The sequence below is a fragment of the Chlamydotis macqueenii genome, chromosome 1 (genome assembly GCF_036417535.1).
Source record: "Chlamydotis macqueenii isolate bChlMac1 chromosome 1, bChlMac1.mat, whole genome shotgun sequence".
NCBI lineage: Eukaryota > Metazoa > Chordata > Aves > Otidiformes > Otididae > Chlamydotis > Chlamydotis macqueenii.
This window is the reverse complement of record NC_141556.1, coordinates 10,246,473-10,273,389: the sequence shown is the minus strand read 5'-3', so window position 1 is coordinate 10,273,389 and position 26,917 is coordinate 10,246,473. Positions and strand designations below refer to the sequence as shown.

The window sequence follows — 26,917 nt, the reverse complement described above, 5'->3', positions numbered from 1 at the left end:
ATAGCATGAGTGTACACATTACGCATATATGAATTTTTCCTCATTAAGGAGCAATCATATATTTTATGTATTCATTTGTGCTACTTTTAAATGTAAAAGTTAGCATTTGCATGTAAAAGTTGGCACTTGTATAACTGATTTTGTTATAGCTATTTATCCCATCAAGAACTTGATTCTGAGGATGGGAATCTTTTTGCCAAGATTGAAGAGAGGACTTGTTCTCTATACTGACTATAGAAGAAAACTATGGAAACTAAATCTCTGACTGTCAGATGGTTATGTATAGTTTTAGGTTCATCTCAATTCTTCACAGATGCTTTGAATCATTCTCACAGCTTATGTGTTAACATTCATATTCTGTTGTTGTTGTTGTTGTTTATTATTATTGTTATTACAAGCAATCAAATACAACTCACAGTGAAAAAACCTCAGTCACATTAATCTGAAAAATCAATGATTTAAAATCTGTTCTGAAAGGCACCTCTAGCAGAGATAGACAGTTGCACTAGATCACATATTGTACAAACCAAATAAAAAAAATTAATAGAAAAAATATGAGTAAAATCTGACAAATAAATCATTGCAAAGTTAAAAAACATCACACTTCTTTGAAGGTTTAATTTAATCCTTTAATGTATATACACTTTTTACAATCTGTAACAAAAGGAAATCATAGCTCTTCCAATAGGATTTCTGCGTTATTCAGGGCACCAAATGAACAGTAAGAAGCTATTCAATATTTTACTTTATGCTTGTACCAGTTGTTCCTGATGCCTTAAATTGTGTACTATCTGAACACTTTTCCAACAAGAGAATTGTTCATTTCTTTGATGTTCTGGCCTCTGAGTGCATAATAGATGCTAAATTATTAATTTCACCATATTTCTCAAAGCACAAAAGAGCCAAAGTACAGAAATCTTTTCTTTTTTTTTTTTTAAAAAAATGTTTTTAAATCTTGTTAGTTTACATATAGGTATGTGAGGAACAGACTATACCAGACTGTAACAGTCTGTACACGTTTTAGGTGATAGTTCTGCATGTGTGCCGTGGCAACATCTCTGTATGATAGGGGCATACGCCAGCCCTATGCAATATCTTTCAAATATAACAGGATACGGGTCCTAGGTGAAAACTGTGGATGCTCAGAATATCAGAACTGTAGGTCGTGCATCACATTATGGTCGCTAAGTCCTAGTTCCTTTGTTAAGAGATCTATAAGGGCTGTCACAGCTTTTGGTGAGATGGCCAGGCTCAGTAAATCACATGCGCAGAGTTGGAGCAAAGGAAGCCAGAGACCAACTGAACAGAAGTACACCTTAAGCAGCAAGTGGGAAATGGAGAAGAGAGTAGCCTTCAAAGATAGATGCACTGTTACACTGGTCCAAAAGCCACCATCTATTCCATTTTTTGTGATTATAAAAAACTGCCCATAACACTGGGAATCTGATGAGTCGGCAGCTAGGCCTTGTTCAAGGGTCACGTAAGGCATCTTAAAGCATAGAATAACTTTCCCTATTTTACTACTTGCCTGGGACAGCAGACTGCTCTTGTTCTTCATCGGTCACCTAGGGGAATGACTAACTCATAGCAAAAGAGACCAAATTGCTCATTAGTATAATAAGGAATGTCAGCACAGCTTCTTTTTCTTTTTCTTTTTTTTTTTTTCAGCTTGACCTGGATGGAGAAGCTTTTGACAAAAATCCTCCAGCCCAGTTAAGCTCAGCCAGGCACAGAAGTAAGTGAACTGAGAAATAAGTTTGTTTCTATGACCAGTGGTGCAGTGATTTCCAGTTCAAGGATTAAGGATGCCTCCCTGCAGTCAGTATGGAGGGAACAGAGTCTGTCTATCTGACAAGGAGTTTGACGTTTTCAGGAACTTGGGCTAAGATGCTTTCCTTCTAATTGTTGAGAGAGATGGCAATGAATATTTATGCTTTGTCACAGGATTACTGGTGTGCTTGAAAATAAATTTATGCTAATTCTTTGACCCAAAGATCTGGTAGGACACAAGCCCTGAACACAGCATTATACACCAAAAGTGTGACCTGTATGCTTCAGGCAGACTACACTTTAACTCAATTTTTTTTTTTTTTTTTTTTTCTCTCTGAAGTGGAAGGGTTAGGCTTTTTGTCTTCCCACAAGAGTAATTGCATTTGGATACTTGAATTTGGACCACTCCCAGGTCTGAAGTTCAGATACTTATCCCTATGAATGGTAAATTAAAAAAGGTAAAGGAAGTAGAAACATGGTAAAGGCAGTGTCTTTCCATGATCCATGGGCTCTTTGAGGGATGATCAGAGGGAGACCAGACGATCTATAGAACATGTGTGCCACTGTTTCTCATCCGCAAAGCAGGGACTTCCACATGGAGTGGAAGAATTTTTCATTCATTCAGGGGAAGTATCATCTTCATATCACATATCACATATCACATCCTTGCACATGGATCTTAACATTTCCTCTCTTTAACAATGTCTTCAAGTAGCTCTGCCTCAGCAGTTGCACACTATGGATCACTGCATAGCAATAGTATTCAGAGAGAGTTTGGAATAGATACCCTACCTTCCCCCTTAATTTTGAGCAAAAGTAGCAGCACCATTATGTTGATTTTCCCTAGTTAGTTACCAAGCTTCTAGATTTCCTGATACTTTTTGATGTTGATAGCTTTGGGAAAAAAAAAAAAAAACCCAAAAAAACCACAGTCAGGACATTCCTTCTTTGCAGCAGTAGCTTCCAAGATACTTTTGAAAATTTTGGAATGGAGTATAGACAGTATACTAACCTAGTATTTTACATGTCATTTATAACCTTCAATGCACAGAGTGTTTGAGGTTTTAATAATAATTTAAAAAATTAAAAATTGCCATATATCATAATCATATATTTCACATAAAGAACTATCCTCAGCGCAGAAGATACAACCTAATGTATGTTTTTCACAGTAGCTTAATTTAAACTACTGACAGTTCTGTTCATTGATTTGCTTTTTGTTTAATGGCTGATAAGAATAATACATATTCTGGAGTTATCCATAAAAATTACTGGCTTTCTTCAAATACATTGTGGAGATTTATTAGGATCCCTCTCTACAAGTCTATGTATACACAGATATATTTTATATAGCTACATATAAAACTATATTTATATATTTATACATATACAAATATCTGTATGTATGATGGTTTCCTTAAATAATCTTCTTCGAACAGTTACTAACATATATTTTTGTGTTGCATATTTCTTTTTTTTTTGAGCCCTGTGATATTCCTTAGGCCAATAGAATGAGGAAAACATCATTTTATGGCAGCTGTTATTCACCTGACTTCTGAAAAATTGCTAAGGTGATTATTATAGTATGAATGTATGTCCCTCCCCTTCCTTTTTCATTATTTTGACTGCTCCAGTGCTAATAACTCAAGACCGTATTCTTTTGCATTAAGGTTACTAATTAGTTTTAAATCTCCTAATGTAGGTAAAAAAATGTAAGAATACAGACTTCATTTGGCTTACTTCATCTTCCCAAAATCCATTTACTTAGAGCACTGTATTGAAAGGCAAAAGATTCTTCTTTATCCGGTACATGAAGTTTTGACTTCTGGTAACATTGTGGTTTAAAGAGAAGGATAAAATTTTATATTTCAGAGCATTATAAAATTTTGAATTTATAGAGAATGTTGTACCTCCTTTATTTACCAAGCAATAACTGCTGCTACGGAGCTAGTATATTCTTTCATTGATGGACAGGTGCTTTGAGCTTGCATGGTTGTTGCTACTTCCCAAAACAGTTTTTGATCTGACATTATATTTATCACACTGTTGAATTTAACCAGTGACAGTTTTGAGAACTAAAATTGTGAACTGCAGAGATTAAACCAGATTCTTTTTTTTTTTTTACAAATGAAAGATAATAATGTTTGGTACATCTTGTATACTCTTCACTAGATAAAAATTATTTCCAAATAGACTATACAAAATTCTATAGCCCTTCTTAGAAATAAGGTTGGTTTCATGAGCACTGGATTAATGTTTTGCTTTTCTAGGATACAGATGCTGATTCAAGGAGTAAATTGCATACCACAGGTAGCAGTTGATCTGTTTCATATTTGTGTCTCTTCAGGATGTTGGAGTGATTGCCATCCAATCTTGGAAATTTGTTACTCTTCGTTGTACCCGTTTCTTCCAAAATCTCTTATACTGACACTTCTATTAGGGATACTTCTTCAGCTCATCCTATGAGGAATATGTTTCAACCTTGTTTAGGAAACTCTCTAACCTCTGTTTAGTGAGCAGCACATAAAATAAATTTGATTTAGTTGTTTTCCTTATCGCCCTTGAATGCTTTTTTTATGGTTATTATCTATCAGCTATGTGAATTCTCTAGCAGGTTTCCTTCTGATGTATTTGAAAATTTTCATAATTAGTTTTCATGCCTCTAGCAAATTTCTCCTTAAAACATATTCTTGTGGATTTTTTTTCTATTTTAGCTTATCTCATTGCAGTTTTCTATTTAACTTGACATTTTATCCTCTTCTGTGCTTTTGTTTTACAAGTCCTGTCTTTTTAGAAGGATGTGGGGTTTTTTTTGTTTCTAATACTTATTTTCTTTACCATTTAGCCATGATAGTTCTTTGTGTGTGTGTGTGTGTTCCTCATACATTTTGTTTCTTTCCTTCTGATTAATGGTATATTTTTAAATTTAAGCATTTAATAAGACAATTTAAACCAATCTTTGCTTGAAAGTGTTTTATCCTGTCAGCAGGTCTTTTTATTTTGTTCTAATTTTTTGCATCCTGTATGTACAGATTCCCCTTTCAGAGAAGGCGTATACTCCACAGGGATGTCAGATTTCACTGCCATATTGCTCCCATTACTCAAACAATAAATTGCTGAATATGTTATTGCCACTTCTTCCGTGCTGAACCAGAATGCTATCGATGTAAAAATCAGTTGTTCTCTTGTGAATGCACTTACTACTCCAAAAAACAATTATCAAAAGTGTTTTCAAGTGTATCTTGTGCACCATGTTGAACATGTTTAACTTTATTATGGATAGTCAACTGAAGATTTACAGTATTCTGTTTTTTCTTCATAATTTTTTAATGGTTTTCATAATTTTCAGAGCATTGTCCTCCTTTTATAACTTGGTCCATATACAACTCTGCTATTATATTCTTTCTAGTTCAATCAGGAATTTCAATCTATGAAGATTATGTGACATAATATGACAGAGATGGCTTACTTAACACTATTCTTTTTAACCTGAACATTCCTCTTTTTCACAAGTCCAATATAGTCTCTCATTCCTAAATCATTTGACTATAATAATAGACAGTACAATGATTATTTTATTTCCATTAAGTTTCAAACCTGCATACTAAATATATATTATGTCTTATAAATATATATTATTTATCATAAATATATATTATTTAAAGCTGGGTATTTTAATCTTCCAGAATTTTGTAAAAGCATAATTACATAGAAGTATTATATAAAAAGTAAATTCATTTAAAAGTATCCATGCAGATAGTCTAAATCTAGTTGCTTCTTTTTTATTTCCCCATTTGACTGAATTTTGTATGGTTAGCATTTACTTCCCCTCTTGCCTAAATGTTGTTTACTACTATTATATCCTTTTTTTTTTTTCTAAGAATCTTCTTAAGAAAATAATGATCTCAATGTTTTTCTTCTTTTTTTTTCCTTTTTTTTTTCATAGAATCATAGAATCATAAAGTGGTTAGGGTTGGAAGGGACCTTCAAAGGTCATCTAGTCCAACCCCCCTGCAAGGAGCAGGGACATCCCCAACTAGATCAGGTTGCTCAGAGCCTCATCCAATCTGGCTTTGAATGTTTCCAGGGATGGGGCCTCCACCGCCTTTCTGGGCAACCTGTTCCAGTGTTCTACAACTCAGATTGTAAACAATTTTTTTCCTAATATCCAATCTAAATCTACCTCCCTCTATTTTAAAACCATTACCCCTCATCCTATCACAATAGGCCCTACTGAATAGTCTTTCCCCATCTTTCTTGTAGGCCCCCTTTAGGTACTGGAAGACCGCTGTAAGATCTCCCTGGAGCCTTCTCTTCTCCAGGCTGAACAGCCCCAACTCTCTCAGCCTGTCCTCATAAGAGAGGTGCTCCAGTCCTCTTATCATCTTCTTTTTCTTTATTGATGTTCAGTTCCAAAACTTCTTTAAGAAAAAGTCAGCACCAGATGACATATTTTTCTTCAGAGTCCATATTTCTTTAAGATTTTTCACTTTTTTTTTAACCTGAACAGTTTCTCTTTATATGAGTGGATTCTGTCTTTCTACCTAACTGTCTGTATATCCCTGTGCTTTGAACAAGAGATATTTCAGAGAAAACTGTCCAAGAAGTTCTGATCCAAAGCCTCCAGCCAAAAGTCTACGTTTGCCATCACTACCCTCTCTCCCACTGATACGTGCCTTGTTGGTATCCTCATGAACCACTCACCACTGGCTTCTCTACAGCACTATTTACAAGGCTGCTTCACTATCTTATGACTGCTTTGCATTCAATGGACTCTAGAATCAGAATTCACACATATGCATGTTTTGTAACATATATACCAGCTCTTAATCTTGTGTCTTCTTAATCTTGAGCCTCTCAAACACAGATTGGATAGAGGCAGCAGGAACATAGCTGTAGATTGTTCTTTAGCACACTTTATTTCACTTCATACAAATGCCAACTGAGGCCTCGTGTATTTCACCACAGTTCATGCTCACATTTTAAGCACTGCAAAACATATGTGCGTGTACACATTTGGGTTGGTTGTAAGAGTAGAGAGTAAGTAGTACTTAATGTGAAATCACCTATGGATTCCAGCTGTTCCTGGAGTTTGTCAGCTGCAAGTACCATTTTTCATGCCCTAATAACAGATTGTAAATAACTGTAAGGCAATAAATTATTTCACTGGGGAGGTGAGATGGCTGTAGACATCAGAGGTAAAAGATTTTGGAGCAGGCTGTGTAAGAACCATAACAGAGGACCTTGAACTTTGGTAAGATGAGATGGAAATGGGCAGACCAAGCATCCCATTTTGTGATTTTTCAGCTGGTAGGGTAAGGGTAGACCTGTACCCTCTTTATTTAGCCTGTATTTGTAGTATATTGTATTTTGAATGTATCTGTATAAAGTTCTAGTTCTGAACGTTTCAGTCCCATGTCTTCCTCTACTTCCAGTCCAAGCTGGATACACATTCTTTTGTGTTTAATTGCTCATAAATTTCAGCTATTCCTCACAGATATAAATATGAGTTTTCATACATCTTTAGGTATTTAAGCATTTGTAAGACAAAAAGTTGTTTGGAAGCTGTACAATGTGATTCTTATTCGGATTTGTTATATTTTAGCTATACAAATTGAGTGTATAATGGCCATATGCCAGAGGGCTTTCTGACTTCTCAGTTTCTGGACTTACTGTTACTCAGATGTTGTAGTTTTTGCATCTCTTAATGAAGCTATTTAGGGTGTCCAGATAATGCACCTATGAGAGTAAACAGGTCAGTTCAACAAAGTGTTAGATACTTCTACTTATTTAGAGAAGTTATAGTTTCTTAGACTTAGTTTGCATTGGAGGGAACACCGCATAGGTTCTGGTTGCCAGAATCAGGACCAGAATGAATGATTTTCCTGCTACTTTGGTTTCTATGAAGTATTTACATTTATGCAAACCCCACATATATTCTGCACCACTATTTGCTAAGAGGTGTATTTTGTATGTACATCGCACATGTTTATGTGACTGCAAAGCCTCAGGTACATACCTAACTCATAAACAAAGGCAACACATAGAAACAGTTGAAATAATTCCAGAAAACAAATAGCTCTTGAACAAATGTAGGAGTTTTTAAAAAATAATTTTTTTTCTGATGCAATGGAATATGTAAAATGTACATGGATGCTTTTTGCAACAGTAAATCTGGCTTACATATCAGCTGTTCATCCTGGCTTTTTTTCTGCTCCTACTGTCCTTTACCTGTCCTGTGGCTCCTGCCCAGTTATAACAGCTGTTGAATTCTCTGCTCTAGTCCCCCTTACTAATCCCACAAACTCTTATTCAGACACAATTGAGAGAGGTACATGGGGGAAGTAAAGAGGAGCTAGGGCTAGTGTAGTTGGAAGTAAAAAAATACTCAAGCTAAGAACATGGTTATGGGCTGAAGTGGGGACAAAATTCAATTTCTAATTAAAATAGCACACTTGATAAATTATACTGGTCATTTGTCTCCTCTTTCTGATGTATGTACCTGATGCAAGTGTGTTATGCATTACAGCTATCTTGGTCTGCAATGTGAGGTAGCAAAAGTGACATTCTTAGTTCTTTGCCAGAAGTAGGACATATGGTACTTATTTGCTGAATAACATAATTGCATCTTCACTGGTTATCTCAGGTATATCCAAAGGAATTAAGCTGTGCTTCAGAAATGAAACTCTGGAATTATGCAGTAAAAAAAATTTCTCTTTGAATGTGTTTGTCCACATTTCTGTATAGTTCCATACATATTTAAAAGCTTTTTTTTCTCTTTTGCCATGAAATCTAGTTAAATACCAAATGATGTATGCATGCATCCTGTTAACATGAGTCTATAAGCTAGCTTTCAAAATCCATGATGTGTTTTTCCAAAAGTAGTTCACACTTTGTGTTTATACCTGTCCAGATATGTTGCTGTGTAAATCTAATCAATTGCTGACATTTCTCTTTTAAGAATACTAACTGTCCTAAATGTGCTAAAAAATCAGTTTCTAGTTCCTCAAGGCTAATTTCTGTAAATTGCCTAGTATGGTGTTTGCATCTAAATGACATTTTAAAATACAATAATTAAAAAAAAAATCTTCACTGGAGAAATAAGAGGAACTCAAGAGACTGCTGATGCAAGAAAAGCCTCATGGAGAAAATAAGACTTTAGAATACAGCAGTAGCAGATATGGGAGATTCTAAGCAGAAAACTCCTAGTGTAAAATCCTCATTTTATGGGAACAGAATGCAGGCTTTCACTCTGAAAGCCCAAATTATAGACTAGTCTTGTAGATAGCTTTAAAGTGTTTAAAACTGATGATATAAACAGAAATGGCAGGAGTATGAAAATGTCAAAGTACTAATAGAAATAGCGGAAGATGTCTACAGGCAAAGTTATTGTACCATGTGTAGTAATTATCAGTTGATTCAGCAGTTCCCTGGGAGTCCATATATATGATTACAACTTTTGACTGTACCTTCATTAGAACTGGATAAGCCACCTCTAACTCTAAAAGCTTCAGCTCTGAAGCAGATTCATACTATGTTTGTTACGAGCCCAACCCATGTATTGGGCTTACACATACAGTAGGACTGTGAATTATAGAGTGGTTTGGGTTGGAAGGGACCTTTAAGTATCATCTAGTCCAACACTTCTATGATGGGCAGGGGCATCTTTCACAAGATTAGCTTGCTAAAAGCCCCATCCAACATAACCTTGAACACTTCCAATGACAGGACAGTCACAAGGTCTGTGGGCAACCTGTTTCAGTATCTCACCAAAAAAAAAAAAAAAAAAGGATTCTCCCTTACATCCAATCAAAATCTACCTTCTTTCAGTTTAAAATTGTTACCCTTTGTCATATCATACCCTTTGTCACAGGCCCTAGTAAAAAGTCTTTCTCCATCTTTCTTATGAGCCCTTTTTGTAGATTTAAAGGCTACAATAGGGTCTCCCTGGAGCCTTCTCTTCTCCAGGCTGAACAATCCAAACTCTCTCAGCCTTTCTTCATAGGAAATGTGTTCCAGCCTTCTGGTCATTTTCATTACCCTTCTCTGGACCTGCTTCAATACATCCACATTATTCTTATGTAAGGGGCTCCAGAGCTGGACACAGTACTGCAGATGGGGTCTCATGAGAGCAGAGTAGAGGGGGAAAATCACCTCCCTCAACCTACTGGACAAGTTTCTTTTGATGTAGCCCAAGATAAAATTGGCTTTCTGAGCTGCAAGCACACATTGCCGGCTCATGTTGAGCTTCTCATCAACCAGTACCCCCACGTCCTTTTCCTCAGAGCTACCTGCTTTCAATTCATCCTCCACCCACCCTGTATTTGTGCTTAGGATTGCCCCAATCCTTGTGCAAGACCTTGCACATAGTCTTGTTGAACTTCATGAGGTTCGCATAGGCTCACTCCTCCAGCCTGTCAAGGTGTCTGAATGGCATCCCTTCCCTCCAGTGAACTAACTGCACCATTCAGCTTGGTGTCATCCACATGCTCAGAGTGCACTCAATCCCACTGTCTGTCATAAATAAAGATATTGAAATGTACCAGTCCCAGTCCCTTGAGAGAGACCACTTGTTACTGATCTCCATTTGGATATCAAATATTCCATCCATCAAACCCATATCTCTCCAATTTAGCAATTAGGATGTTGCGTGGGATCTCACCAAAGGCCTTGCAGAAATCTGGATGGATTACATCAGCTGCTCTTCCCTTACCCACCAGCACAGTCATTCCATCGTGGAAGGCCACCAGATTACTCAAGGAATTATGAAGTCCATAAAGTTTTTAAATTTTAATTTCAGATAATATAATGATGGAAAGCAGAAATAATCCCATTTTGAGGGAAAAATAAAATGAAGAAAAGCAGGATAGTGCTAAGCCTGGATCAGAGTTGCATGAGAAGAGCTAACTTCCTGAGCTCTCTCATTAAAACTGATGAGCCTTCAGCATACCACATGGGCATCAGCTAATCTAATCATCATGTTTCCAGCTCATCCATTTAGTGAACTTCACTTAATTGTGTTACAGGTTAAACAGCAGGCACTCCCAACTCAGAGTAATGTTCTTTAACGGTGCAATTCTGCTTTGTCCATGTTGTTCCTAGGCAGAGCCATCAAGTGTTTGATACTCATGAAGCTCTGGTAATTGGAGTAGCTACAGGGCTTGCTTTGAAGTCTTGTAGTATGTACATATGCCAGGGCTACCAGCAGTATCAGCTTTTAATCATTGTGACTTAGGCCTACCAGGAGGTGAGTTTTTTTTTTCTTTTCTGAACATCTTCTGAACTCAAAAGAGTTAGCAGTGGAGTTGACAAGTCAGGAGCAGCTCTTCATTTAAATCCTGTAGAGAGGTGGGAAAGTCATACATAGCTAAGGTCTAGCTGGATATTGTGTATCTCAGCAGCTATTATTCCTGTTACTAATCTGTGTAAAATATTTCCTTCTAACTCCATCTTTTTGAAGGTTGATACTTCATTCAGTCAACAAGTAAATCTGTATGCACTTTTTTTTTTCCCAGTGCCCAGTTCTGTAGTGAGGTAGGAAACTGGAGAAACAAGTTATTAAACATGCAAAAAATATACAGCAGGAGCTTTCTTCAGTTTTTAACTTGGATATTAAAAGGCATCAAAGCACTTTCACCTTAAAGGTCTGTCTCTCTTGAGGCATGACATCTCTCTTTGAGGATCAAGTAATAGAAAGATTTTACAACTGACTGGCATACAAATCTGAAGCCAAAGGAAGACATAAGTAGCTTTAGTTTGTGTTCAACACACATTAAATATAGTGCAGTTAATCGAACTGTGATCTGCACAGAATCACAGAATCACAAAATCACAGACCAGTCCAGGTTGGAGGGAACCTGGATAGATCATCTCATGTAACCTCTCATGGGAAAAGGAGCTTAGATGAGATCATGTTGTTTTCTTGTGGTAGAAAGTCCCAAATAATTCCTGGTAGAATGGAAACCAAAGTGTTCCTTGTAGTGGTGAGGATGTTCAGTCTCTCTCAGATCCTGCCTCTGATTTAAAATCAGTTTTCCTTTGAATAGAAATCTGGTCCTTGGAGCAGCATAAATCAAAATATGGAGAGATTGCTTGGCATGGAGATCTGTAGGGTAGCTGTCTGCTCCTGTTATTAAAGAGAAGGCTGGAAATTAGTTGCTACTTTGCACAACATTTTGGAATAGCTTGAAGGCTTTGCCACAAGGACCTAAGTCAATTGCCTGAAATCTGTTATTGGAAATTCTTCTTCTTTTGCTATGTAGTTGATAATCCCTACATTGTGCATCTTCCAGTAAAGTGTCATATCTGTCACACAAAGCACAGGAAAATAATATGTTTGTTTCTGTTCCTGCAGTGCTTCTGTGGCACACCAGAAAAACACAGCAAGAGCAGTGAACATTTGAGATGTAAACCTCTCCTTATGACTACGATCAGTACAAATGCCTCTTAATGTGTGGCCCCAAACTTGGCATGTTAGGAGATAACCATCTCTTGCTGAAAGAAACAAAATAGTTTGTCTCCAAAGAAAGTAAAGTTAGAAGCAACTTCTTTAAGTCTGTTACAACTATCTACTGATTGCAAATTCAGCAGGTTAGTTTTACTCATTTAAGGTAAAAGTCTTGTATGCATTAAAGAAAGACACACTATCTGTGCTGCGCAAATCACTGCTTTGACTATATCCTTGATTAATCAGACCTTGGTCTATTTGCCTGTCTAGACCTTGCGTGGGGAGAACAGCCTTTGCTGTGATGGTGATACGTAGGTTCAGTTTCAGGTAAGAAGAGTTTAGCCACAACATGGCTTCTGTTTATGGTTACAAAACCAGGCTAATTGCTTCATTTAATACCCTCTTTAAGGTGGCTTAAAAAACCCGGTTCTAATGTAGGAGACAAACTGAATATGGGACCAGAAGGAAATCATAGTAATGTTTTTCGGCTCTCCCGAAAATAGCCTTATGTCTAGTGAAAGGAAAGAAAACCCACTTCCCCTGTAGCCCAGATAGAATAAGGACTAAACATGATTCCTCTGCAGTTTTTGAAAGCCTAGCCTGCATGCATATTCAGCTCTCACCAGGCTAATATATATATTTTTTTTTTTTTTTGGAGGTCTTTACATAGTTGCAGTAATGTTTGTCCTCTGTGCAAACTGCTTTGCAACTGAAAGCTCTGTGGAACTTATGGAATCTGCTGACCAAATGGTGCCACTTGCTTAGTTTTAATTCTGCAAAACCAGCTTTCCAAGAGAGGAAATTCAAAGTACAGAAACAAATACTCTTTTCCTGCCTCCTTCTCCTACATTGTACAAAATCAAATGCACTGAATTGCAAGTAGTCATTATGAACAAGAAGTGATTCCCCACATCTTCCATCACTTCCCTACCAATGATTCAGCCCTCACCCACCAATGCATCCTCTAATCGGGCACCCTTTGCTCTTGTCGTATAGCTTCTGCAATGCCTCCCACAAGACTTCACAATCCATGTGCTGTCTAATCTCCTGGATCAGAACAGAGCTGCATTTGAACACACTGAAAACAGCCAGTGGTGAAAATCATCTCTACAGGGGCATGCTCCCTGGCACAAGCTGTAGAAGTGGCAATCCTCATGGCAGTTTCAGTCCCACTGATAGCTACAGAAGAGGATGGGAAGGGCTATTGCTTCTACTGATCCTACATTCACCACCAGAGACACAACAGGTGACCATATTAACCAGCCAGGAAGCACCAAGGAAGCTTCAGAAAGGCCATCTTTGCAACTGTTTCTTCTCCTCCATAGTTCCCTAATTTGTGCACTTAGTGCTTTGAAAAGGATAGATGGGATGGAAAATGCTTTGAAATATCTTTTTTTTTCCTTATTTTTTTTTCTTTTTTAAAAGCAACAAAAAGATGACAGTGACATTGTCTGTCTTTCTGAATCATATTCTCTATGCAATGAAAAACTTCCCCACAATTCATAATCCAGCCAGACACAGGAACTATGATAACAAATGACAATTCAAGGTCTTTTCTAAAAGCTTCTGTTGATAAGCAGTTCTCAGATCCTTAAAGACACTAACCCCACACCAATATAAGTAACTTACAGCTGAATATTCATGTGCCAGCTCACAGTTCAGTGTGCCCCATGTAACACTTAATGAAATGCACAAAACAATACCACAAAAGTGTGGAAAACAGTCAAAAAGCCAGAGTGCAGAACATAAATGGTAATGTTCTAGACTGCAGCATTCATAATTTCAAAAGAATATTTTATATTCTGGAGGCTAAGTGAGTTTTTATCATGTGCACACTTGTAAAGGTCAGTGTACATTTTAAAAAAAAAGCTATATATTTTTAAATGTTAAAAGCAACATCTTTGCTCTTTTTCAACATGATTAAAAGATGGGAAGAGAGAACTTTCTTTGAAAGTTATACTTCAATTTTATGAATATCTTTTTTTTTCACAGAAATGTGGTATAAAAGTAAGTGAGCACCTATTTCCTCTAGTTTCTAAATAATAATTTCTTATTAAAATTAGTCTCTGATGAAACATGACCTCTGAATGAATGAGAGTACATCACTTAATGATTTCTGCTGTTTAGAAAAGAATAATAATAATCCCTCCTTCTAAAACCATTCCTCAATATATATTTTCTTGTTAAATGCTGTCAACTTCATGCTCCCCACTGGCTTTATTTGCTCCCTTTCTAAGACAAAACTACTTAGAAGTAGATACCATGTTTTCAGTTATATGGATAGCTCTGTTATTCTGGAGTATTTACTTTGAGATAAAAATTATCTTGAAACAGTCTTTGTGATTACCTTAAAGCATCATGGTGGAATTAATCTGATTAGTCATCTCATCCTAATGAACACATCTAAAAAGGACCTGATAGATTGCAATCTAAAAAAAATTCTATTTTTCTCCAACAATTAAAAGGAAAAAAAAGAAAAAAACAACAAAGAAACAAAACCTTTCCCTCCCCCACTCCAAGAAAATACCCCAACAAATGAAAGAAACTTGAACAACCACAAGTTCTTGTGCTTTAAATATTAATATGGGCTGTACCATGGACTCAGTCTGGCAAGATCATGAATGGAACATCACTGTAGGAAGGATTTATATTCCTTGACAGACTTACTAACCTCTGATTTTTCACTTTGACTTTCTTCCGAAAGTTTCCACCCTGTAGCAGGAATGACTGAGCAGGATATGTTAGCCTGTAATACCATAAACTGAAGCTGCCTGAAAAAAAGTGTTGATTAGTGAAAACATGCCCTTATACATTCCTCTTGAAGCACAAGCTGGGGTCTCTACATGGCATCTCATCGTGTCAATTTAACTTGCGCGCCCACCTGGCACTGCTCTGTACATCGCTGCAGCATGAAACTACATCGTGTTGTGAGGGAGCTTTGCCTGGCCACAGACCTGTTCTGCTCCTGCACACAACAGAGTAAGGGATGCTGCAATGTGTTTTGACCACTCTGGTGGCTGTTGTGAAACTAAACAAGTATGAACATAAAAAAAAACCACTATCAAATATTCATTATTTTTAATGATTGCAAAAAAAAATAATATAGTAACACTTAAGCAGAAGAAAATGCAGTAAATTAAACACCATTTGTCTGTATGCCTGAGCTAAAGCTACAGGTGGAATATTTCCATTACCTTGATTTTGACAAGGTCCGCAGTGCAGTCTTCAAATTCTGATTATTAATAGCACCTTTTAATACATCTAGAAAATTTAAAAGCAGAAAATGTTCATGGTGCATTAATCATGCCTATTGGTCTGCAAATTTCATCTCTTATTGTTGGGAAAATGAGAAGAAAGAGTTACAGCTGTTGCAGCTTATGATGATGATGATTATTATTATTATTATTGATATTATCATGTGCCTTCACACAACTCCGTGTGATTTTTCGCAGTGAGAAAAATCATCGTGGGCTATATGTGTGATTTTGTTGGATATGCTGAATTTCAAACTGACTAGAGATATTATGAGACTTCATAACTTATATACAAATGCGCTCACATTGAATGTAATCCCAGACTGTAATTCTTCAAATGCAACTTTTCAAAGATGTGCAAAAACACTCCTAAAGGCATGAAAATCTGCAGTTGAATTAACAGTAAAGAGATGTTTTGTTTTAATTTAGTTTTCTGGGTGTTGCAATTGAGGAAGTCTACTGAAACAACTTATCCACAATGGCTCTAGAGCCCACAGATGTTCTGAAACAGGATCTGTGACTCACCAAACAGTCCATGGATCCAGGCTTCTCCTCCTGCAATTAAATCTACTCTTTCTATGTACGGATAAAAATCTCAGGAAATCTAGGAACTGGGCAGCTAAGACTCCTGTGCTCCCGTTAAGTTTAATGATGCTCAGTCCTGCACCTCTCACTTCAGTAAATTATGACTACATGTGCACAAAGGCTTAACAATATATTTCCTGGTTCAACATGACATAAGAGTCATACCTCAAAGGGGCAAAGTTGTTTTGCAAAATGAGATTATGGTGATGGATTAGGTTGATGTTTGGTAGATTTCTTCAGAAATCTGTGTAAAGTGTTGATTAAGTCATAGGACTAGTAGCTTTATTTTTCGTTGCTAGCTCTGCCATTTTTTTCTGTTTATAGTGTTAGTCAGATGAATTATTTCCTCAAAAAAATAAAATTAGAAAAAGTCACTCATTACTAGTGGAGAAAGTAAACATCAGCCAAAGGCAAACTTTGTCAATCATAGCTTCATTTCTGATAAATAATTATGTTAACTGGACGTGAATTCTCCTTTAAAAGTAGTAATTTGGTGAACTGAACAGGATTCCAGAAATTGCAGACATCCTGCAATGTTGAAAAGCTCACTTTCAGTCCCTCTTATCTGGACAGCACAGCTTTCAGAGACATTTGTGCCTTCTGGACCCAGAGACATAAAGTTGCATAAATAACTCCAGCTTCACTACTCCAAGGTAGACTAAGGAGATTAATGGACTTTTTAAAAATGAAACTGACTGCTTTTTTGGGGAAGAAGAAGATTTTTTTTTTTCCCATCAAATTAAAAGAAAACAAAGGTTGTGCAGACCCTAAAAGCCTATTCTGAGATATACAAGCCAGGAGTTTCGTAGGAGACTAAGCACTCTTCTGTCTTGATGTCCCAGCAAAGTCTGAAACCACAGCAGTTTGTACCAAGTGACAATAATCTCATTGACCACAAAAGAACAGGAGCAAATTAAAATAAGTTTTGAGTCCAAGCGAACAGCCTTGCCCCTCATCAGGCAGCAGGACAGAGTTTAAAGCTTTATCCAAATTGTTCTTTCCTAATGAATGTCTGTCACTGAGAACCTTTGGGGTTTAAGCGACCATGCTCCTTTTAAAATACATTCACATAGCAAAGACTGCTCTAATCATAGCTTTCCCAAATCTACCTGACATTAACAAACTAAATCTATTAATTATCCTGTGCCACAGTTTCCCTCTTGGCAACTGTATACTAACATCCCTCTGTCCTGATCTGAGATCTGCTCATAAAATGCATGGTAAAGGGCAACTATGTGTGACTAGTGATCTGCACATAATCATATTGTCTTGTGAAAAGACGAGAAATAATACAGGTGATTCCAGTCAAATATGGTTCTTAATTACATTTATAATTTGACCACTTCATGCACATACAAAATACATCAAACTCATAATGAAAAGAAGCAGACAATGTCCCCCAAATATACAAAGAAGCATTTTAAATAACATTGTCTGTGTACGAGCACATTTGTGCGTATCCTTCCAAAATACATTGTCACTCTTTCTCTTCTTCCATAGATGTCACAGCACTCTTTGAACAAGACCTTGTAGTTCTGAATTCTCACAGGCATTGCAGCCATGAAGGTTGTAAGGAGTGAGCTAGAAATTTAACTTTTAAAAGATAAATAACAATTTAATGCAATTATCCACAAGTAACCACTAAAGGGATGGGAAGACAAAAACAAACACTCTTGTATTAAATCAGGAGTCCTGATTTAAGTATCACATGATTTCCACCTGGAATCTCAGAGTGAGACACAAAGCTGTATTTGTTCTATCAGGCTGAGATACTCTGATTCCTTTCCATTAATGGTACATTAGGTATTCGATACTAGCAAAAGAATCATAAAAAAATGAAATATAACTGCCATTACTATTGAAAAGAAATGGACTCCATAAGTCATCAGAAAAGGATTTCAGTTGTGTTTTAACAGTTTTCCACCAAGGATACCAGCAAGGATTATACATAGCATTAAGTATAAATCAGGGATGCTTGTTCTGTGTATGTTCTCTCTGCCACAGCCTTCAGTGCTAGCACTTTCCATATAACTGTAAACAAACAGAGGTTCCTAACTGCAACTAAGTTCCATTAAATTGTCATGGAAAAGTCCAGTCTCCTGCATCAGATCAAAGTTAGCAACTGCATGAATTCATGCAAGGCTATGCACAGAATCTGGTCCCTTCTCTTGGACAGGCATTCTAGCTAAATGAAATGCAAACCCTCAGATAAATTAATTTCCTTAACACAACTGGCTGACTGAATGGTTTATCTGCTGTTGTACCAACACAGGGTGAAACCCTGTTTTCCTCATACTCCAGTTGCTGACAGCATGCCCATGGGCTCCTTCCAAACACTGGGACAGTCTCTGTTCCCAGAGGAGCACAGGGAAGCTCGCTGGTCCTGCCAACAACTGCGAGATCCTCTCACACACAGCCTATTTGGAAAATACAGGGTTAGCATCAATAACTGTGTTTGTTAACACAGCAAACCCAGCAAATCTCTGTTATGCAGGCTGTTAATTCCCACTAAGTCTAAATTCTGTTTCCAGCTTAGAAGTTGAAGTTCAATGAGTCTCTCTGTGGCTGGTGAATCCATTCTGTATTTTCTCGGTGGCATCAAAACCTATATCAACTTGGCTGTTTCTCCTACTGGCATCATGTTCTTATTTGACAAGTTAACTCATTTGTGACTCATTTGTGTTTATAACTTCCCTATTTAATTTTCAATTTTAAAAAAATCTAATTCACATTGTAATATCAGATTTCTCAAGCAGTGAAATGCTAATTGTTCTTCATTTTATGCATCTAATTTCTTGTACTCAAAGAAAGACTGTTTTTAAAAAAAAAAAAAGAAAAGAAAAGTTTTGAAAGACCTAGATTGTAAATGACTTAGTTCTTTGATCTCTCCTGGTATCACTCACTAGAGCAGTAAAGCAGCCCTTTTGACCAGAGATCATATATCAAGAAAAGTTTTACCTGAACCAGACCCTGAAACTATAGAAAAACAGTTGCATAATGCTGTTCTTTTTTTTAATCTATACCCTAACTTTTTAGGACTGCATTTTACCCCAAGAGCACAATAACAACATAAAACATTACTTTAAATGCTGTCTTTTCAACATAAATGACTTCCAACACCGCCTTCTGGATCTGTGGATTTAGCACATGGAGACTAGAAGTGTGTGCTGAAAACAAACCAGCTGTGGATCTGGGTAATACTACTTCGCTGTATACGTTTCTTCAGAAAATAGATGATAATATCGGATTTTGCTTTGCTTTGCCACGAGAGGGCACTCCCTTAATTCGTGTCATGACTAAAGCAATGTCCATAGATTCTTTTTCTACCAAAACCCTTATTCCATCTTTTTATACATATAAGTTGAAGAATTTCATTCTGTTTGTGTTCTCAGCATGCGTTTGACTTACATCAAGTTACTGGGCAATATTATTTAGCTGTGAGAGCATGCTGTGCTTCATAAATATTTGATAAGACAAAAAATGGTGGGAAGTAAATAGAATTTCCCTTCATTATCTTTAGAAATAGCAGTACACTGTATTAACACAAATCATTTTTCTCAGTGACAAACTCAGACAGGTCACAATCAAAATGAAAGATCTTAAGACGTGCTGTTTTCAGAAGCATGAGAAATTTGTGAAATGAAGAAAAGGTATGTGTTACATTTTTCATCCACTTGTGAATGCTTAGCTATTTGAATTTGCTTAAATATGCCACCATATGCAACAATATACAGCACAAGCAAGGTCCACACAGGAAAACTGATTCAAGCACTCAAAGTCTGAAGATTGTCATGTCCTCCCTACTGTAAAACTCTGATTGCATTGACCTACTTAGGATCAGATAGTTAAGAAGATTTTGTTTAAAATGCTTTTAAACAGTCATCATGAGTGTACAGTATAACTTACCATAGCATATTTGTTTTCAGTCTTGATATTTTATATATATAAACCTGTGTCATTTACTAAAACCAAGACTGATTTCTCCCTCCTACTTAAGTCCAAATAAAGTTTCACCCAGAAACAGTAAATGGATTTTGTCCATCAAGAGTCAGCTATGTTCCTGGGCAACCGGTAGTGCTCTGGTCTGATCCTTGCCTTCTTCTCCTGAGGGTTGGCATATTTCCACTTGGATGGAGACATTTTCAGCTTTTTTCTTTTCTTATCTGTACACCACACTTTTTCACAGTATTCTTCCACTCTCTGGAAGTTGCTGTAACCTATTAGTTGAAGGAATTCCTTATACCATGGCTTTGATGCCTGAGGTATACTGCTCTGCATTGGGCATGGCATTTTGTGAGGTATCTCCTCCTCGTAGTCTTTATTGAACATTTCATCTACACGTTCTTCCTCAACTATTTCCAGGGTGATTTTCCTGACAGTATGAACAATGCTATGTTCCACTGTTTGACAAAAATAGGTCCCTGCATCCAGCCGATGTAGTTTCAGGAATAAGAGGCCAAGGTCCATTTTGATTATTCTATCATCTGTCTTCACCTGAAAAACAAATTCATGCAGTTATAAAGCACAGGCCTTTACATTGGATCAGTGCAATTACTTCTGAACTGTACATTCATGAATGTAATATTAAATTTTGAGAGAAAGATTAGAGATTCATTATTCTTTAATTCACAATTTTTAAGTAACAAAAATATTCACTTGAAGTAAAGAAGAGATTGAAAGTGGCCTAGAGAATCTGGCAAGCATGGAAGAACAGATAGTAGAGCAAATAGTTTCCTGTTTTCCCAGCATCAGTTAGTCACTTGTGGCTAAATCACAGGGGGAAATATGGTTGAAACATGGAAATAAACTATTGAATGGAAAACAAATGGGCATTTGCCAGTTGACCTGCAATAAGTGTCCCTGTGAATTCTCTTATACATATTTTTGAGCCGACACTCGTAGGTATTTGTATATCTAACTGCAAGATGATTGCTGTCTTAAAGCCTCAGTGCTGATTTTGGTGTTTGAGTTCCCCCTACAGCTCCTGAGAGCTAGGTTATTAACTATGAGGCATTCACAGACTCTAGCAAGTGTGGAGCACTGAGCTGTCTAATCCAGTCAGCAGAAGTGCCCAGGAGAATTAAATTCCCATCTTTCTATTTAGCAGTAAGGTGCTGAATATTAAGCAGAAGAGAAGTACTGGGTGATGAACAAACTGAGAGCAGCCCTGCAGAGAAGGACATGGGGATATTGGTGCATGAAAAATTTGACAGGAGTCAATCATATGCTCTTGCATCCCAGAAGGCCAACTGCATCCTGGGCTGCATCAGAAGAAGCATGGCCAGCAGATCAAAGGAGGTGATTCTGCCCCTCTACTCCGCTCTGGTGAGACTCCATCTGGAGTACTGTTCCCAGCTCTGGGGTCCTCAGTACAAGAAAGACATGAATCTGTTACAGCAGGTCCAGAGGAGGGCCACAAAAATGATCAGAGGGATGGAACACTCCTCCTATGACGACAGTCTGAGAGAGTTGGGGTTGTTCAGCATGGAGAAGAGAAAGGTCTGGTGAGACCTTATTGCAGCCTTCGAATACTTAAAGGGAACTCATGAGAAAGACACAGAGACTTTTTACCAAGGCCTGTAGTGATATGACAAAGAGTAATGATTTTAAACTGAAAAAGGGTAGATTTAGATTAGACATAAAGAATAATTTTTTTTTCCTTTAAGGATAGTGAGACACTGGCACAGGTTGCCCAGAGAAGCTGTGGCTACCCCATCCATTGGAAGTGTTCAAGGTCAGGTAGGATGGAGTTTTGAGGAGTATGTTCTAGTGAAAGACACCCCTGCTCATGGCAGGCAGGTTGGATTAGATGACCTTTAAAGGTGCCTTCCAACCCATTCTATGATCCTGTGATTCTACTTCTCTCTGCTTTCATTTGTCCTTTTCTAATGGCTATATAATTAATCATGAAAAATGGAATAACTTTCAGGGGGAAACATTAAAGCAAATTCATCTCAGTAGTATAAAAATATACTGGAATGTTAGAATATCTTCAAATTTACGCTCCTAGTGTCCAGTATTGGAGCTACTGGGTCTAATGGAATGTCTATATAATAGAAAATACTCTGCCCCTCACAGTTCACTACCTTAAGTGAAAGACTTGATTAATAATTCTGTCATAAGAATGATTATGCATGGATTCCATTTAAATATATGATGAAATACCATGTGTGAAAATCCATGCAAAGATTTGGCACTTTGGCAAAACTTCAGGCAAAAATGTATCTGAAGTCAAGATGGCATTCATCTTGCTTAATTTTAGATATTTAAAGCTGAGTATGGCATCCTTGCTTATTTTTGTGTTTAGTTGTTTACTAGTCCTTTTTCACCTGATCAAATTAATCTGTCTAGTTTATCATGAGGCTATACCACTGGCTATAACTGCAGCACCACTTCAAAGGTAGCCTACATCAACTAGCTCCCCGGTAGATCACTTCATTATAAATGTACACATTTACCATCAGATGAGGCCCACTCCAGAGATCTCCACAGGTCTATGGCTAAGCTGGGGTCTCACGTTCACAGTAGAGACTAGCTGCTAGGCAGTAAGGCAGCCATCCTTATCCTTTGGTAATCTGAGGCTTTTCTCCCTATCTCCTTCCACATATCAAGTGGGGATAGCTACACTGATGTGCATCAGAGGGGTATTGAATAATGAACATAGTAACACACATAAAATGCTTTCATAATAAAGGAAGTATATCTTAAAGAGGTAGAGTAATGTTAGGGGTGAGGCAACAAGAATTAATAGATAGTAAGCTAGACTAACATTAGGAGTAACATGTAGCCTTTTTACCTCTGCATTAACAATTCTCTTTTGTTTTGAGATCTTAAATCAAGTTCCACTACATTTCTAACATCTGGGTTTAAGATACTCAATGCAAACACCAGATAAATTTCTCAAGTCTATTAATTCAAGAGGGTGGATGAACATAATGATTTTTCCTTACACCATGTACATTTCAGCAACTGATGATAGGCCTTTCAGTGAAGATACAATGTTCTTAACTACAGGCTTTTTTACTTAAATGCTAGGCTATAAAAATATTTACCTCTTCCTTCGTAGTTTCATGCGCTCTCTGGATAAGCCAGATAACTTTTGCTTGTAAGGTCCGAGGGGTGCACTCTAGAAGGGTGCTGTTATACTCTATTCCATAAACTAGTAGCTCCTCAGTCTTCTCCAGGACTTCACCTGGAAGGAAAACAAATGTTTTAAAAATATGTATTACCGCCAAAACTTGTTATGCTCCATCTTCAGGGTATATTTACTTTTAAGAGTGAAGTTTAATTTAGATTTTAACAGATAGTGACTGAAAATAGTGTATGGTGAAGGTCTAACCTCCTAGGTGAATTTTCCCATTATCTCAGACGCTCATAGGATCTGGCCATAAGATAAATGGATCAAATTTTGCCATGACTCAGCTAAGATTATACACAGAGAAACAGATCTCAGTCTTTCATACTGTTAATTGTTTGTGCCTAGTTCCTATGAATAGTTCCTATATATAATTTTCAGTCAGTGAAACAGAAAAATTCAATACATATTTAAATATAGTAAATAACTAAATATTTAATAGATAAAAATGAGAGCACATAGCCTTTTACATAACAAAACTTTTAAAATCTATAAATATCCTAATCAATTTTTATATATATCTGTGTTATTGACATGTAAAATGAAGGTTTAGTTTTAACCCAAGGGTGCTAAAAAATTAATCAAAACTCAGTTCTGCATTTCCATCCCATGAAACATCTGGAGGAAGGTAAGTTAGATGTTACACTGGGGGAGACCAATTTCTTTGTTAACGAAATCATAGAATCATAGAAACATTAGGGTTGGAAGGGACCTTCAAAGATCATCTAGTCCAACCCCCTGCAAGGAGCAGGGACATCTTCGACTAGATGAGGTTGCACACAGCTTCATCCAACCTGGCCTTGAATGGGGGTCCCCAGGGATGGGGCATCCACCACCTCTCTGGGCAACCTGTTCCAGTGTTCTACCACCCTCATTGTAAAAAATTTTCTTCCTAATATCTAATCTAAATCTATCTCCCTCTATTTTGAAACCATTACCCCTAGTCCTGTCACAACAGGCCCTACTGAAAAGTCTCAAATTATTCTTGAGACCAATCAGTTTTAGAACTTAAAAAGTACAGGATTTAATAGCATTGAGATTTCTTTGTTGTATTTCAAACTTACTCTATAATTAGTATTTCATATTGGAATATACTTTTCCAAAATCTGCTATATCCTCCAATGGACTCCAATTTTAATGAAGCTTTCTCTAGTGAAATATCTATCTAATATTTAATATCTAAAATATCTTTTCTCTGGTTTTCTAGCTAAAGGAATCTTTTACATTTTATTTTTTGCTTCTATAAATGCATCGGGTGTTATCCTGCAAAATACTGAGGATGTCCAGGCAGCTGTTTTCTGCCTGTTTTGCCATTCCCAATAGCAATGTTTGAAATCATCACTTTCCAAAGTTTGGACAACAGCATTAGACACAATAATCTATCTCTTTTTTTCAGACAAGTTTTAATAATGATAATAAATACACATTTGTGTTCTGACATGTCATTGCCCATATCTGTTCGAGGGAGCTCCTTCAATTCCCATATCTGGCTGAGTGTTCTGGCAGTATTTCGTACTCATTTCAGGATGCAGGCCTATTGTTTCCTCTCCCTGCTCCATGTTTGCATTTGTGTTTCTGTTGGAAGCCCTTGAGATGCATTAGCCATTTCCCTAGTCTGAATAAGTCCAGGACTACATGAACACTATGGGATGCACCTGATCCGACATTGAAACAAAGTCATTCTTAGACTTGGATGACATGGGCTCTTCCCCATGACTCTTATAACTTTTTGTAGGAATATGAAAGTAAAAAAAAAACTCAGGTGAGATCATAGTCTGTCTCGTTCTCTTGCCAAACTCTGTGGTTTCTGCTCCAAGCATTTGCTAGCAATTTGTAAACGTGTGAGTAGATTACCAATGAACTGCTGGCCAAAGCACTGCTGCGCTGCATTTCCATGTCGAACATCTTGTCTGCGGAAACGTCTGGAGAGGAAAAAATTGAATTGTTTGAGATAACAAGTTTACCGTACCGATTTTTGAGTTTATGCCAAAATGACATTCATTAAAAACACAAGGAGCTAAATCCTGTTTCCTAAAACTTTAACGCTCTTGTTAGAAGTACTCATTTATGCACCAGTATTTTCTCTCTACTCAACCTACTGGAAATCAGATGTTTGAAAAAAAGAAACACACATTTGTGCAGAAGAGGCACAACTATGTGTCCACTTTATGCATAACTACACTGATGTTACAAATACTAGAACATGATCCTCTGAATCACCTGTGTAACATTCAGTGCTAGGAAGAGTCAAAGGGACCTTTAGCCTGTTTTTGTGTTCTATCTGTCTGGAAGCCAAGACAATTTTCCTTTTTGAGTTTAGAATAGCTTGCCATGTATTTGAATGATAGGTTTTTTTAATCCTTCACTCTCATGTTGTTTTTTTCACTTCAGAATCTCAAAGTAGAGAGCAAATACTTTATTTTATTACATCTGTGTAGCAGACAGTTGTTAAGCTTATTTTGCTCAATAGGGAAATAGACACAGACATGACTTGCCCATGCCTAGAAACTGAGCTAGTGGCCAAACTGCGATCAGAACCTGGGAGCCCTGGCTGCGACCAGGAAATAATGCAACTGCTTTTGAGAGAAAAATTGTTGTGAATTTTGAGCTTTGGGGTTTTTATACACATTTACAGAAAAACAATGAAAACCATAATTGCACTGTGTATTCCCAGAAGAACTCTGCTTTTATATAGCATTTTTTTTTTATCTGCGTGTCCTGAAAAATAAAAATAAGATTGCTTACTAGGGAAACAAAAGAGCCTATTGGAATGTCATATCTTGTCAAATGTAGTATTTCCAACAATCTAAAATTTAGTTATGCTAAGGATACCTTTCCTATATTTGCATAAAGAGCAACTCTACACAGCCATACAAAACAGATTAACAGAAATATGCAATGCAGTAAATCTTACACAGCAGGTGTGTGTACAGTATAAATCATATATGATAGGAACGAGCAAAGCCAAGCAATTTTGTTATTCTTTGCTTTTACTACTCAAATAATGCTTTTCTTCAACGCTATGTGAACACAAAAGCCAAATAGTTTTTATTTAGCATAAACTGAATCTACTGAAACTACATAGATTTATACTAACTAAAGATCTTGACCATGAATGTGACCATGGCAGTAGACAGTGATTACTTCCTGAGTTCTGTCACCTGTTTGGACTTCTGATCCAGTGGTGCTTGTGGACTAATAGGACAGCTTTAAACTTTACTGATGTTCAAAGTAGCACAGCCAACGTTTTTCAATTGTTGTTTTGGGAGAACCTGAAAATTCATTGAGGACTACATTGGGCCTGTTAGGCAGCAGTGCTAAAAATACATACAAGTTATTAAACAAAAATTGAGATACTGAGGTAACAACAGGGCTTTGTCATGCCCTGGGAGCTCTTGCTGTAATGTATGGATGCTGCAGCCTTGCTTACTGATAACTCTGCGTAGTATCAATGATGAACAATGCTGCCACCAACTTTGCATATCTGTGTATACAGTTATTCAGAAGAGATATTCTCTTGCACAAATATACATATATACTATAGACATTAGCCTTGAAAAAAAACAAACAAGAAAACCCCACTGCTGTCAGGCCCAGAAGCCCTAATTAGCAGGAATAGGACAGTTAGCAGCCATGTACTATTTACTCTTCAGTTCCTGAAGATCATTGTAGAGCTGAAAGAATCCTAGTATTGTAAGACAGGATACTTCTCCAGTTGTTAGAACC

General features: G+C 36.9%; 1 protein-coding gene across 1 annotated transcript in view; it reads right to left on the bottom strand.

Moving 5' to 3' along the window:
* Positions 1 to 17,355: 17,355 nt before the first annotated feature.
* SEMA3E (semaphorin 3E) overlaps positions 17,356 to 26,917 on the bottom strand; it is a 147,436-nt gene continuing 137,874 nt past the window's right edge. Inside the window, exons 15-17 of the mRNA XM_086739947.1 lie at positions 25,046 to 25,113; positions 23,109 to 23,248; positions 17,356 to 20,550 (exon numbers count right to left, since the gene is read on the bottom strand). Coding sequence (XP_086596073.1) covers positions 20,098 to 20,550; positions 23,109 to 23,248; positions 25,046 to 25,113 — 661 coding nt within the window. The 3' untranslated portion in view covers positions 17,356 to 20,097. The remainder of the gene's footprint in view (positions 20,551 to 23,108; positions 23,249 to 25,045; positions 25,114 to 26,917) is intronic.